Source organism: Carlito syrichta, unplaced genomic scaffold (assembly GCF_000164805.1).
Source record: "Carlito syrichta isolate Samal-C Ts95f unplaced genomic scaffold, Tarsius_syrichta-2.0.1 Scaffold302089, whole genome shotgun sequence".
In the NCBI taxonomy this organism is placed as follows: domain Eukaryota; kingdom Metazoa; phylum Chordata; class Mammalia; order Primates; family Tarsiidae; genus Carlito; species Carlito syrichta.
Window position 1 is genome coordinate 867,302 of NW_007246185.1, and position 14,823 is coordinate 882,124.

General features: G+C 36.1%; 1 protein-coding gene across 2 annotated transcripts in view; it reads left to right on the forward strand.

Annotated features, from left to right (window-relative positions):
• CEP78 (centrosomal protein 78) overlaps positions 1-13,077 on the forward strand; it is a 34,707-nt gene extending 21,630 nt beyond the window's left edge. The window contains exons 12-16 of one of the 2 annotated variants that reach the window (XM_021711368.1): positions 9,306-9,383; positions 10,013-10,179; positions 11,259-11,430; positions 11,876-11,923; positions 12,450-13,077. In XM_021711368.1, the coding sequence (XP_021567043.1) occupies positions 9,306-9,383; positions 10,013-10,179; positions 11,259-11,430; positions 11,876-11,923; positions 12,450-13,007 (1,023 nt within the window). In that variant the 3' untranslated portion in view covers positions 13,008-13,077. The remainder of the gene's footprint in view (positions 1-9,305; positions 9,384-10,012; positions 10,180-11,258; positions 11,431-11,875; positions 11,924-12,449) is intronic. The other variant, XM_021711369.1, reaches the window with a different exon arrangement.
• The last annotated feature ends 1,746 nt before the right edge of the window (positions 13,078-14,823 follow it).

Consider the following 14,823-nt stretch of genomic DNA (forward strand, 5'->3'; position numbering starts at 1 on the left):
ATACTCATTTAATAAAGTGGTTGTTATAATACTAATGGTCATGACCCATACATGAATAAATGTGATATATATAAAATACATAAGAAAGATATAGTGGATTCTGGAAAGAAAAAGAGAAAAAATATGGAAAATGTATATAACATCACAGAACTAAAAAGAATATGTGGCTATTAATGAAAATCAGGTTATGTAGCAAAGTATAGGATGTTACTAATGATTGTAGTTTTGTTATTTATATTTGCAACACTAAGAAACTGAATACTATCTACTCTATTTTAGGGAATACACACACACACACACACACACACACACACACACACACATACACACACACCCTGGTAGGACCAGAGAAAGTACTTTAAGAAAAAAAATCCTGCTTAGCCTCCTTAGGTTTAAAAAGATGAGCATCTGTTAAATACAAATGGGGTGTTGTTTAAAATTATCAGAAAGCAAGAATGATGTCTTGGAAATTAAAATATAATTGTTGAAATAAATTCAGTAGGAATTAAGGAAATTTCATAGTAGATAAAACAGGATAGAAATTGAAAATATGACAGAAATGATAGGGTACAGAGGCTGCATTTAGGAGGACTAATGAGTTACTATAAGTTATCTCAGAGGACAGGAAAAAAAATGGATGAAAAGAAATTTTTTTTATTTTAAAGTAAGAAAATTTCCCTTAGCTGAAAGTAAACATCAGGTCTCAAGTATTGAGCCAGGTTAATGAAAATAGATGGATATAGATACTCTTCATTGTGAAATTTCAAGGTACTGAGAAAATAAATTCCAGAGAGAAAAATACTGGTCACCTAAAAAAAGAATAAAATCAGATTTTTTCATACTTTTCAACAGCTACCTGGATCCTGGAAGGTATTGGAAAGATTCCTTCAAAGTTTTAAAGGCAAATCATTTTCAATCTGGGGTTTTGCATGCAGCAAAACTGTCAGTCATAAATTGGGACTGAATAGGATATTTTGTACATAAGCAAATTTGAAAGTTTGTCTCCTGTATTACACCTTTTCTTGCTATTTGAAAATATAATTTTACAAGATGAGAGAATAAACCAAGAAGGAAGATAATAGCGTATTCATGGAACAGCGGATTCCATGTGAAGAGCAATCAGTATAGGTTTGAGGAGCATCTATTGATTGTGTGATTGAGAGCTTACAAAAGGCCTGAAGCATATTACCGTGTACTCAGCACCATTAGAAGGGCGTGGGAGAGGAAGGAAGGAGAGGGGGAAGGAGGGACTCAAACTTCAGAGGGGGAGAAAGCTCTGTTGTCATAAAAATAAAGCAGATTAAACTGTGACAGATTTTTGAGCTATTATTGGTATGCAAAAGAGGAGAATTCACTTGAACTTGTCCTGCTTTTTTTCAGTGGCACAGCAGTAGGTGACCACCTCTCTAATTTATTATACTAATCAGAACACTTTTCAGTAGTGTAAGGAGGTGCTATTAATGCTAACATTAGGACAAGGGGTGTAAAATGGAGCAGTCTGGGGCAGCTTGAGATATATAGTCACCCTACACATGGGTTACGGCACTGAAATTGTGTAGAAGGTGGTGTGATCTGTACATACTCACAGAAACAATATAACTGTAGTAGGCAACATTAATTTAATTATGATAATGGAAATACTGTCTTGGTTTACAGGTTTTATTATCAATTTGCTTATAATAGCAATAACAGCTTATCTTGGACTTAGCGTGTATTAGGCACTGTTCTAAGCATTTTGCATTTATTAATTTATTGAATCCTTAGAGTAACCTTATGTGGTAGGTGTTAATATTATTCCCACTTTTCAGAAAAGAAACTAAGGCAAAGAAGGAACTTGTTCAAGCTGTATCTAAGTTAGGGTTGGATTAGAGGTTTGAGTTCAGTCTTTCTGCCTATTCTTTTAAACATTGTTCTCTGCTGTCTCTCAAAAAACAAACAACTTAACCCTGCACATGGAACAGGATATAAACATTATTAACTTTGACAGTGTAAAAGCTAAGTTTGGAAGGTGAGCTCAGAGGTGGAAAGAAGAGACAAAAGCATGTATGTCCTTAATTTACAAAGCAGGGTGTTGAGAGAGTTTAGAACTGATAAATGATTTAGATTTTAAGTACTGTATATCACTAGAAAATAAAGAGATCGTGACCAGTGAGAAAACTAATGGTGGTTCAACTTTATTGAAAGGAGTGGATGTAAGAAAGGTGTGTGAATGGACTAAACTCTTATTTAGTAAAGCAGGAAGTTAATAAATAGTGCCTAAAATTCAGTCATGTAGTAGTCACATGTATTGTTTAGAAACAGAGAAGAGTTAAAAATAAGAATGGTTGATTTAAACTTCACAAGAAAAGGAATACAAGTAGCCAATAAGTATGGAAAAGTGTTCAACCATATGGGTAATCAGAGAAAAATGAATTAAAACCAATATGAGATGCCACTATACTATCAGATTGCTAGAAAATAAAGTCTGATAGTAGCAGGTATTGAAGACCTGGAGTGTAATAAGAATCTTTCACCCAAATCATACCACAGTATAAGTCAACACAGCTACTTTAGAAAGCATTTAGCATTGTCTATCAACTGAAGGAATATAAATACCCCGTGACCCAACAAGTGATCCCAGGGTATGTGCACTAAAAAAACAGGTACAACAGGATCTAAGGACTTTATTTGTAGTAGCCCAACTTGAAAACAACCCAAACATCCATTAAGAATAAAAAAATAAATTGTGAATATTTATTTATACAGCTGGAAAACTATAAAAGCAATAAAATTGAATGAATGAGAGCTACAGGCAACAACAGATGAATTTTAAGAACCGTGTTGAGTGAAAGAAATAAGATACAGAAGATTGCCTTCACTATGATTCCCTTTCCATAAAGTGAGAAGAAGGCAAAACTATATTATTAGGGATGCATGCTTAGAAAAGAAGTGATCATTAGGAAACAGAGGATGGTGTTTAAATCTGGGAGGAGGAGAGGAGCTTGTGATGGGGAGAGGATATGAGGGATTTCAGAGATGCTGGCTAATTGCACTTGCAGACTTGGAAAGTTGCTGCCTGAGTATTCCCGAACAATGTGTTCTTTGTGCTTTTCAGTATATTTTACAGTTAAAAACCTGCTTAAAGATATGATTGCCCCTAGGGAGTTGAATGTATGAGTGAGGAGACTATTAATTTTCATTTTAAGCTCTGCTGTACTAGTTGCATTTAGATGTTCATTCATTTTGCATCAATTGAACATATGCTGTATACTAAGAACAAGAATTGTTCTTAGTTTTATATGTATGTTCATTTATTTGCTTCTTACAAGAACCCTATAATGAATGGATTTATCTCCATTTTGTAAATGAGGAAATTAAGGCCTAGAGTTATTGAATGAACTTGCCCAAGGTTGTACAGCTAATGGTTAGGGACTTTGCCCCAGAGAATGTGAATTTCTAAAAAATAACTAAAAGAGAAATTTAACCACTAAGTAGTAAACAAAGAAATGCAAACTTAAGGAAGATAGCAAACTTTCATTTATTAAATTAGAGAAAAATGCACCTTCTGTCCTTCACACACACATAAATCTTATTTTGGCAGTTTCTTTTTTTTTTTGAGTTGGAATCTCACTCTGTCGACCAGGCTGGAGTGCAGTGGCATGCTCTTGGCCACCGCAGCCTCAACCTTCTGTGCTTAGGTGATCTTTCTGCCTCAGTCTTCCAAGGCTGGAACCACTGGCGTGTATCGCCATAACTAGCTAATTTTTTTTATTTTTATAGAGACAAGATTTCACCAAGTTGCCCAGGCTGATCTCGAACCCCTGAGCTCAGGCTCTCCTCTTGCCTCCACCTCCCAAAGTGTTGGGATTATAGCGTGAGCTACCTCACCCAGCCAGAGTTTCTTGATTCAGCAATTATTTATTGATTGCTTTGTGCTAGCCACAGATGCTGGAGATAAACACTTAATAAAATACACTCCCATCCCTCAAATATCTTGCACTTTTAAGTGGGAAAGTAAGCCAACAGTTGTAGTAGAGGTTATATAGCCTTGTGATAGATTCCTTCATTGATGACAGTATACAATCTTAGAAATCTTATGGAAAGCAATTTGGACATAAGTTTCACCGTGCCCTGAAAGTGTTTATTTTCTTTGACTTAAAATTCGTTTTGTATTAATTTGTTGTAAGAAAGTTATTATAAATGTAGGAGAAGAAAGCTTTCATCATAAAAGTTATTTTATAGTATTGAAAGATTGGAAACAATCTAAATGTTTAGCCATAAAGAAATAATGATTATATAAACCAGTGAATTGGCTCAGTAGAATATTTTGTAGCCTACATAAGAAATCAAGATTATGAATTCTCTGACCATATGAGAGATGATTGAGTCAATGTTAAACGGAAAAATGCCAAACATAAAATGTTATATACAGTCATCATTTTATATACAGTTTATGTGAGTCATTCTAGGACCCTTGTTTATACCAGAATCCACGCATACTCAGGCCCCACAGTTGATCTGCATTTGGCTGAAAAATATCTGCACATAAGTGGCCCTGTTCAATTCAAGCCCATGTTGTTCAAAGTTCCAATTGCACACGATAAAATTTCGTGTATAGGGAGCTGTGTTCCAGAAAGTCAACTTGCCTATGCCTAGATGGGAAGGAGGGAACAGCTCTCAGGAAAAAAAATTACTCTAAAACTTTATCATTAATCATTTTTAAGTAGTGAAATATTAAGTGATTTTTGCTTTATAATTGTTTGGTTCCATATTTCCTTATTTCCTTTAAGCAGCATGAATTTACTCCTTAAAGGAGGAACACTTTTTCTTTGAAATGAAGCATTATATTCTTACTACCTCCACTAGAGGGAGAAACTATTTCATGTAATTGCACTTTGATGTGCTGTTTAAAACCAGTTAAGAATGGAGTTTTAGTCTCCTTTTTTTCAGTTGTAATGAGGGGTTTTTGTTTGTTTCCATGTTTATTTAGATTTTTTTTGATGTTGGTTAAATTTTAAAACTATTATCTTTGTAAATAGGGGAATTTTGCAGCTTCTTTTTTCCATAAAAACTTGGTTGGTGCTGATAATGAAACATTCAAGAATTTGAAGTTACTAGAGTGTTTACTAATTTTCCATACACATATCTGGGTATAAAAATACATGCTCATTGATAAAATGTTTGAAAACAGTGAAAAACATTCAGGGAAATAAAAACTACCTCTGTGTGGTACACACACCTGGGTATTTTGTAATATGCCCTTTTATCTTAAAAACGTGTCAAAATATTTTGTCGTGTCTTTGGATACTCTTTTATGTCAGAGAGTCTTATTTAGCTTATGCACTATCTCTTAAGAAAATGTACAGAAAAAATTTGAGTACACAGCTTCTAAAACCCATTCATTCATCCTAGTTGACCCTTATCGTTGTTTTTTAATGGCTTCATAGTGTTCCGTTATATAGGTGTGCTACGTTTCTTTGGGAGGGGGGCTTAGTTTACTCTTTATTTTTTATTTTAAAGATGTGGGGTACAATTCAGGGTTAGGTATACAAATGTTCATTATGCAGGTACCCTTGTTGATGAGGTGTGCCCCTCCCTCCCCTGGCAGTTTCCCACTACTGCCAATCCCACCTCCACTCTCCTGGCAGTTTCCCCCTACTGTTAATCCCTTTCTTAAAGCATTATGATAATTGTTCAAGGTCCGCTTATGAGTGAGATCTGATATTCAGTTCTTTATTTGTGGTAGATCACTCGGTATTATAGACTCTAAATCCATCCAAGTTGCTGTGAAGTTCATAATTTTGTTCTTCTTTGTGGCTGCATAATATTCCATTGTGTATATATTACACAATGTGTATATATACACAATGGAATATTTTTTTAATCCAGTCCTCTTTCAATGGGCAGCACGGTTGTTCCATGTTTTTCTATTGTGAACAGTGCTGCAATAAACATGTGTGTGCAGGTATCTTTTTCATAGAGTGATTTGAGTTCCTCCAGGTATATTCCTAGTAGGGGGGATTGTTGGGTCATGTGGAAGGTCTACTTTTAGATCTTTTAGGAGCAGTGTTTTGTAGCTTTCCTTGTAAAGGTCTTTCATGTCTCTGGTTAGGAAGATGCCAAGGTATTTTGGTTTTTTTTGTTGCTATTTGAATGGAATTGCGCTTTTTATTTGGGTTTCTGTTTTCCACAGAGGTTGTACTAGTGTACATTCCCACCGACAGTGTAGAAGTATCCCCTTTTCCCCACATCCTCTCCAGCATCTGTTGTTTTTAAGTTATTGATGATGGCCATCCTGACTGGAGTTAGATGGTACCTCAGTGTGGTTTTAATTTGCATTTATTTGATGACTGGTGAGACTGAGTATTTTTTCCTGTATCTGTTGGCTGCTCATATGTCTTCTTTGGAGAAGTATCTATTCATATCTTTTGCCCACTTTGTAATGGGGCTGTTTGGTTTTTTTTTTGGCACTTTTGAGTTCCTTGTAGATCCTGTATGTTAGGCCTTTGTCTGATACACAGTTGGCAAATATTTTTTCCCGGTCTGTGGGCTGTCTCCCTACTCTCTCAATAGTTTTTTTGGCTTTGCAGAAGCTTGTCAGTTTGATGAGGTTCTACTTGTCTATCTTATTTCTTATTGCATGGGCACTTGTGTTTTGATCAAGAATTGGTTGCCTATTCCAATTTCCATAAGGGTGTGTCCTGCATTTTCTAAGAACCTTATAGTTTGTGGTTTTACATTTAGGTCTCTGATCTATTTAGAGTTGACTTTGTGTATGGTATAGGTAGGGTCCTTGTTTCAATCAGTCTTCTGCATGTGGTCAGCCAGTTTTCCCAGCACCATTTACTGAATAGTTTCTCTCTCCAGTGGTTGATGGTAGAGGCTTTGTCAAAGATGAGTTTGTTGAGAAATCGAGGTTTTGCTTCTGGAATCTCTATCCTGTCCATTGATCTATATGCCTGTTCTGGTACCAGTACCAGGCTGTTTTGATTATTGTAGCTTTATAATAAAGTTTAAAGTCTGGGAGTGTGTTACCTCCTGCTTTGTTGTTTTTTTGCTGAGGATTGTTTTGGCTATTCGTGGTCATTTATGTTTCCATATGAATTCCTGTATTGTCATTTCCAGGTCTGAGAAGAATGCTGCTGGTAATTTAATGGTTATTGCATTAAATCTGTAGATTGCCTTGGGTAGAATGGACATCTTAACAATGTTGAATCTTACAATTCATGAACATGGAATATTTTTCCATTTGTTTGTATCATCTTTGATTTTGTTGAGCAGTGTTTTGTAGCTTTCCTTGTAAAAGTCTTTCATGTCTCTGGTTAGGAAGATGCCAAGGTATTTCGTTGTTTTTTTTTTGTTGTTGCTATTTGAATGGGACTGTGCTTTTTATTTGGGTTTCTCTTTGTTTACTGTTGGTGTAGAGAAATCGACTGACTTTTACACATTTATTTTATACCCTGAGACTTTAGTGTGCTACTTTTTAAAAACGAATCGCAATTTAGAGGTTTTTGACTTACTTCTAGGGTTTAGTTATAAATAATCCTGTGACATTAAGTTGGTCAGCAAATATTTGCCCACATCTTTGATGATTTCCTTAGGGTAAACTCCCAGACATAGAATTAGTGGTTATTTACCAAAAATCACTCCAAAAAGTGGTACCAGTTTTCTTTCCCGATGTCAGTATACAGTAGAGTTCCTTCCCTCCACAAGAGCTAAACTAAACTTTAAATGGAAACTCTGTGAGTAGTCAAAAGCCTTTAAAATATATAAATATATTTTTGCTGTTTTAGTAAGTATAAGTGTTCTGTTTACTGCTGCATAAGTAAGAAACTACCCCAAAACAGTGACTTAATACAATAACTATGATTTATTTTGTTCATGAAGCTAGAGTAATATATTAATTTTCTGTTATTATAAACATAGTAACTTAAAACAGTATGCATTTATTAGCTCACAGTTCTGTAGGTCAGAAATCTAGGGGGGACATAACTGAGTTCTCTGCTCAGAGTCTCATGGAGCTAAAATCAAGGTGTCAGCTAGGCTGCATTATCTTCTAGGAAAGAATCCACTTCCAGGCTTATTCAGGTTGTTGACATAATTCAGTTCCTGCAGTTGTAGGAATGAGGTTCTCATTTCCTTACTGGCTTTCAGTCAAGAGATCCTTGCAGCTCCTAGAGGCCTCTCTCTTTGCATTCCTTTCGACTGCATTGTACTTCACTTCTTCAAAACCAACAATGGAGAATCTCCCTCATGTTTAACTTGTTTTGTACTTCCGATCTCTTTCAGGAAAATCTGTTCCTTCAACGGGTAACTTGATTAGGTCATGTCCACCCAGGATAATTTCCCTATTTTAAGTTCATTTGATTTGGGGACCTTCATTTTATCTGCAAAATTCCTTCACAGTGGCACCTAGGTTAGTGTTCGATTGAGTAATGAGGAGGGGAGTCCTTCAGCAGGAGACAATCTTGGGGGCCATTTTAGGATTCTGTCTGCCACAGGGAGTATCCCCTACATTGAAGGACCTTAGAGATTTGGTTCACGAAAGTCATAAGAAAGTTTATCCATGTCCATTCTATTTTATTGACCTTGGTGAATGGGAAGATTACTATCTCTATGACCAGGAATAGCACCTGACTTCCTGAGTTCAAAGCCTGACTCTACTGCTTAAGTAATGATGTGACCTTGATATTACTCTGCTCTCTGCCTTAGTTTTCTGATCTGTAAAATAACAAGAGGTAATAGTCACATTCTCCTTGTAGGGTTTTGATGGTTAAATTAGTGAATGCTTAGAAAATCACTAATTTATTATATGACAGTGCTTGGTATATAATAAAATGCTTTAAACATGTTTACTTTTAAAAAAATGCATTTTAATTTGAAATTACATAATTCAAGTATATAAATAGGGCTTTTTATTCCAAGGAATCCGCAAAGAAGAATAGAATTTTCTTTTCATAGCTTTAGTTTTTTAAATTTCTGACTCTGTAGATATTATATGTGTATGCCTTTTACGGTGAACTGTCACAAATCTATTTTGCAAAGAGTGAGTTTTAAATAAAGTTACCTTCTGCCTGGATTTCTGACCTATAGAACTGTGAGCTAATAAATGGGTATTGTTTTAAGCTACAGTAATATGCTAATTTGATATGTTTTGGATAATTAATTTCATTAGCATGGTGTTATGTTATACAAGTAGTAGACTATAATCCTGATATCTGAGTTCACTTCTGGCCCTGTCCCTAATTACTTGGTAAGATCAATTGCTGGAAGAGCTCGGGCATCATACTATTAATTCGTTATAATACTTGCTTTATTTATACTAGGAAAAACTGGAGGAGTGCCTAAAGCAGTTAAAGGAGGAAAGAGTGATAAGGCTTAAGGCTGATAAACGAGTCAGTGAGGTAAATAAAAGTTTTCTTGCATCTTGAGAGTTTTTGTCTTTTGTCTTGGTTTGATTTTAAGTGCCTTTCCCTCACACTTTATAAACTTTAAAGTGAGAAAATATAGTGTGTTGTAAATTGGTTTACTATGTTAACCTTTGTATTTACTTATAGTTAGTGATCTCGTGATCTGTATTCCAAAAAGCATGTTTTAAAAAAATCTAAAAATTGTAGTTTTTTCTCCCCCATGTTTTATATGATTGGAGCTTATTGTCTGTTCATTATGCTTCAAGTCAAGAATGCACTTATTAGGCTTATACTGTCTGTACAATCACATAAAAGATGGTGTCAAGACTACCGACAATTGGGAAGATGAATACAGAATGACCCAGGTATGAATTTAGTCAGTTAGAAATGTGATCTTTTTGAAAGATCATTAATGAAATAATGTTTATATTATTTGTGTAGGATATTTTTCAAGTGTCCAGGTTTTGATTGGTATATGATATGGTCATTGTCTTAACTGGTGGAGTGTTAGAATAATTGCAAATTAATTACATTTTTTAATGTTTTAGATTTGTTTTATAAAAAGTTTTCTGTTGATGATAATGAACGAAAATTGTCATACACTTTTCAATCTTCTTTTATAGCTGGAACATGAAAACGCCCAGTTAAGAAATATAAATTTCTCTTTGTCTGAGGCCCTTCATGCACAGTCGTTGACAAGCATGATCCTGGATGATGAAGGTGTTTTGGGCAGCATTGAGAATTCTTTTCAGAAGTTCCATGCTTTTTTGGATCTTCTTAAAGATGCTGGGTTAGTTCATTTCTCCCTATGACATTCTTCCCTCTGTGACGTTGATGGTAGTTTGCTGAGGAATGTGAGCAATTTTATAGCTTCCTTGAGCCATATTTTGTGTGTAATTATACGTAATGTACTTGCCACTTTTAAATGGAGAATTAACTTTAAAAGAAATGCAAAAGGGCAAGCCTGCCTTGGTTGAGAGCCCGTTATAAAAGAGTAATCTGTTCAGGCTTGGTGATGTGTACCTGTGATCCCAGCTACTTTGGGAGTGTGAAGCAGGAAAATCATTTGAGCTAGGAATCTGAGGCCAGCCTGGACAACTTAGTGAGATTCCATTTCTGTTTTTTTTTAAAGCAGTAACCTGGAGATAGAATAATTGGCAGGTGTAATTCTTGGTGAAGTCTAAATTGAAGGTAGTTTTAATTGAAAGTATTCAGGAATGTTTAGTTATTTTTCTATCTTTTATTCATTTTGCTTATTAAATATGTTTGAATTAAAGTTATTTTTATCTTATATATTAAACTTTTGATCACTCTTCAGGATAGATATAGATTCATATCTAGATCAGTGGTTTTCAACCAAGAATGATTTTGTTTAAAGAAGATGCCAAAAGAGAGAGTTGGAGATAGATAATTGATGGAGCTATGTTTTGTAGGTGAATGGGTTGGTGTGGGAAGGAAGGAACAAACATTTTTGCTCACTGAAGGAAAGGTGGTAAAGAGGTGTGTGGATAGAGGTGAAAGACACTAGGTATGTGACAGAGGCTGAAGCTCCTGGTGAGACAGTGTTTAAAATAGACAGGGAATATGTAAGGAAATAAAGTCAAGTGACATTTAATACATTATTGGGAGAAGAGAGAGTGCTTAGAAGATTGGATAATTTGATGTGGTTGGTCCCAGAGCATGAATGTTGGAAGGTCTGAGAAATTGGGAGAGAACAGAGGTTGAGGTTTGGAGTAGGATATTGGTTTTTAAGGTCTGAGAAATATTTCATGATTGTAGGTTTGCGGAAATCTAAACCGTTCTTAGGGGGAAAATGACTCTATGATTATAGTGACTCTTGCTTTTTCCTCCTTTCCTTCTTTTGACTAGGCTTGGGCAGCTTGCCACAATGGCTGGCATAGATCAGTCAGATTTTCAATTACTAGGTCATCCCCAGATGAATTCTACTGTTAGTAGTCCACCTAAAGAAGAAAAGAGGGCACTTGAGGAAGAAACACCAGAACCAAAGCAGAATGCCATAGGACAAATGCAAAATATCCAAGTAAGTAAACAATAGAACTTAATGATCCTAGGAGTCTTTAACAAAAAGGGGATTATTAAGTTACAGAAAAAATGATGTATTAAATGTCACTTGACTTTATTTCCTTACATATTCCCTCTCCATTTTAAACACTGTCTCACCAGAAGCTTCAGCCTGTATCACATACCTAGTGTCTTTCATCTCATCCACACACCTCTTTACCACCTTTCCTTCAGTAAGCATCTGCTTACATGCTTGTGGGCCAGTAACCTCTTTGGGATCCCTTCCGAGTCTGAGATTAGTAAGTTTGTGCCATTTCATGATACTGTATAGTTGCACATAAAAAACTGAAAATTCTTTTGAAAATTTATGATTTAAAGCAGACTATCCTCAGTGAAGAAATGAAAGATTAGAGAAAATATTCCAGATTTTAAATTTTGAAAATGTCTATTCGTATTTCATCTAGGTTTCTATTTGTATGCAGTCAGCTTACAATGAAGGAACACTAATGAAGGTACAAGTACTGATACAGATAATTTTTAAAAATAAGCAATCCAGACATAACTAACCGGCAGTGTATTACAGATAATCACCCGGTTATGGGAATGGAAGCGAACACCTGCCTGCCACAGGAGTCCCCTGATGCTTTTCCTCCAGCCTTACTTAGAGCCCCCATCTCCCATCTCAACCAGTGTCAGACTGGTCTTGGCAACTGGTCTTGGTTACAGATTGGATAATGCTTATATATGCATGGAGGATAGAAAATAAGTTAATTTTCTTAGGGAATAGAGTTTTTTGGTGTTGGTGTTTTTAATGAAAGAGAGAGAAAATGGGTCACAATTACACAAAAGTCTGAAAATGTGGTGGACCTACCCCTGGATATAGCTAAATTAAGAGACTCACTTGGCAAGATACAATTAGGGGGAAAATGACCCTTAAATATTTTAAGATCACAGAATAACATTGAAGTTTTGAACTCGACTTTTTAAGAATGGTTGACTTTGTTCATCTCTGAATTTTTGTTTTGTTTTTCCTTACAGTTTCAGAAAATTACAGGTGATGCCAGAATTCCTTTGCCTCTCGACTCCTTCTCTGTCCCAGTTTCTACTCAGGAAGCCGTAGTAACTCCTAAAGACAACCTGGGAGTCCCAACCACTGAGCAACAGCAGGAGTCTTTAGAAGGATTTATTGCAAGAACATGTTCTCCTTTAGCAGATGTCATTTCTGGAACTGGAAGTCAAAGAAAAGAAGAGGAGTTGTCTAGAAATAGCAGATCTTCAGAGAAAATAATCAAAACAGGTGAATATAACAAAAAACACCCTGCTAAGAAATTTGGAAAGGATCTGCATTCCTATTCTGACTCTCCTGAAAACCAGAAAAGTAAAGGAATCGGAGAAACTAGTTCTTTGGTTAATGAACCCATTAAAAATGAGTCTTTGAAAAAATACATTTCTGTCAAGAAAGAAAGTAGAATAGTGACTGTTTCATCCAAGACAAATAAAAGTAAACCCAATCCACCAGAACATTCTGAAAGTGATACTCTTGGATCTGATTTTGAATTTCAAGAAAGCATTCATTCTCTATCACGCCTGACATAGGTCTAAATCTTTTGAAATTATGTTTTTGCCTTTAAATGTTAATAAATTTTCTTATATTTTTATTATGGCATGAATGTCTTGTGTCTTAAAATATAGGATTAGAAGCCATTAAAGGAGGATTCCTCTATACTTTTTATTAGAAGGAAACTTTTGGTCTATTTTTCCATTTGACAGTTTGCATCATTCATTCAATAATTGTTTACTGAGGACCTACTATATACAATAGTATTATAGGAGGTGTGGCTTTCAGCAGTGAACAAAACAAAGCCTTTATCCCCATGGAACTAATATTCTGTGGAGAGAGGAAAAAATAAAACAACAAAGCAGAGTAAAAGTGGAAATAAGTATCATGTGGCTAGAAACCATTGACGTATTCTAATTCATAGCCAGAGCAGCAAACATGTATCTGGATGCTTAACCATATTTCTGATTACAGCAACCCTATAAGGTAGCGAACTATTTTTATGCCCAATAATAGATGAGAGGTCTAAGGAGACAGGTTATGTGAATTGCTCAAAGTTACACAGCTATAATGAATGGGTGGTAGGGCTAGGATTTGAAACAGAACCCATGTTCTTAATCAGCTATTCTGTTTCACTGTTAAGAGAGTGACTGCTTAAGGAATATGCTGGCTGGGCTCGGTGGCTCAACCAGTAATCCCAGCACTTTGGAAGGCTGAGGTGAGTGGATTGCCTGAGCTTGCAGGTTCAAGACCAGCCCGAATAACTTGGCGAGACCTCGTCTCTACAACAAAATAAAAAATAGCTGGCTGTGGTAGCGCACGTCTGTAGTTCCGGCTACTTGGAAGGCTGAGGCGGAAGGATTGCTGGAGCCCAGAAGGCTGACACTGGGGTGACTGTGAGCATGCGTGCCACTGCACTCAATCCAGCCTGGGCGACGGAGTGAGACTCCAACTCAAAAAAAAAAAAAAGGAATATGCAGAGAGAAAAGCTGATGAACATTACACATAGAAAAGAATGGTGCTATCAGAAAGCACATTGTCTCTCACTCTGTCTGGGTAGAATTTTTAAAAGGCATAGTTGGTAAGAGTATGAGCACATATCTTTAGAGTAAATATCCATCCCTGGTAAAACATGCACAAATCCCTTCCTACAACCAGACTGTATGACGTGAGAGATGAGATCAGAGAAAACTGGAGTGTCGGATTTCTTCTAAATGGTCCTACCTGATTGTTATTAAAATGACTACTACAATACTATTGAGTTCATTAGTCATGGATTGAGTGTTATGGGAACTAAACAATGAACAAAACGTAATCTTGGCCCATTAACAGTAGAATGAAGGAGGAAGACACACAAGCAGATGTACGGTATGTTACGTTCTATGATGGAAATACTGAAGGAATTTAGTCCCTGTTTGGAGACAAGGAAGGAGAGCCGTGGAACCAAGAAAGGTCATCTAAAGAGACTAAAGATCATCTAAAAATTACCTGAAGAAAAAGGTCATCTTGATACCTAAGCTAAGTCTCAAAGAAACTAGTTGAAGCTGGCGAATAAGATGAAGGGAAAGGATGCTCAGGGCAGAGGGAATAGCACCAGCAGAAATACAGAGCCATGAGTGTGAGTGTGGTGTGTCTGGAGAGCTGCACACACAAGTAGTTTAGAGTTACTGCAGTGTTATTAGGCAGTGGCAGGCGATGCTCAAGTACGCAGCCAGGAGACTGACAACAGGTCTTGTAATCTATATTGCATGGAACTGGTTCTTTTTCCTCAGAATGCGGTGAGTTAGTAAAAAATAGAAATGACAAGCCAGGCTCGGTGGCTCAGCCTGTAATCCCGCGCTTTTGGGAGGCTGA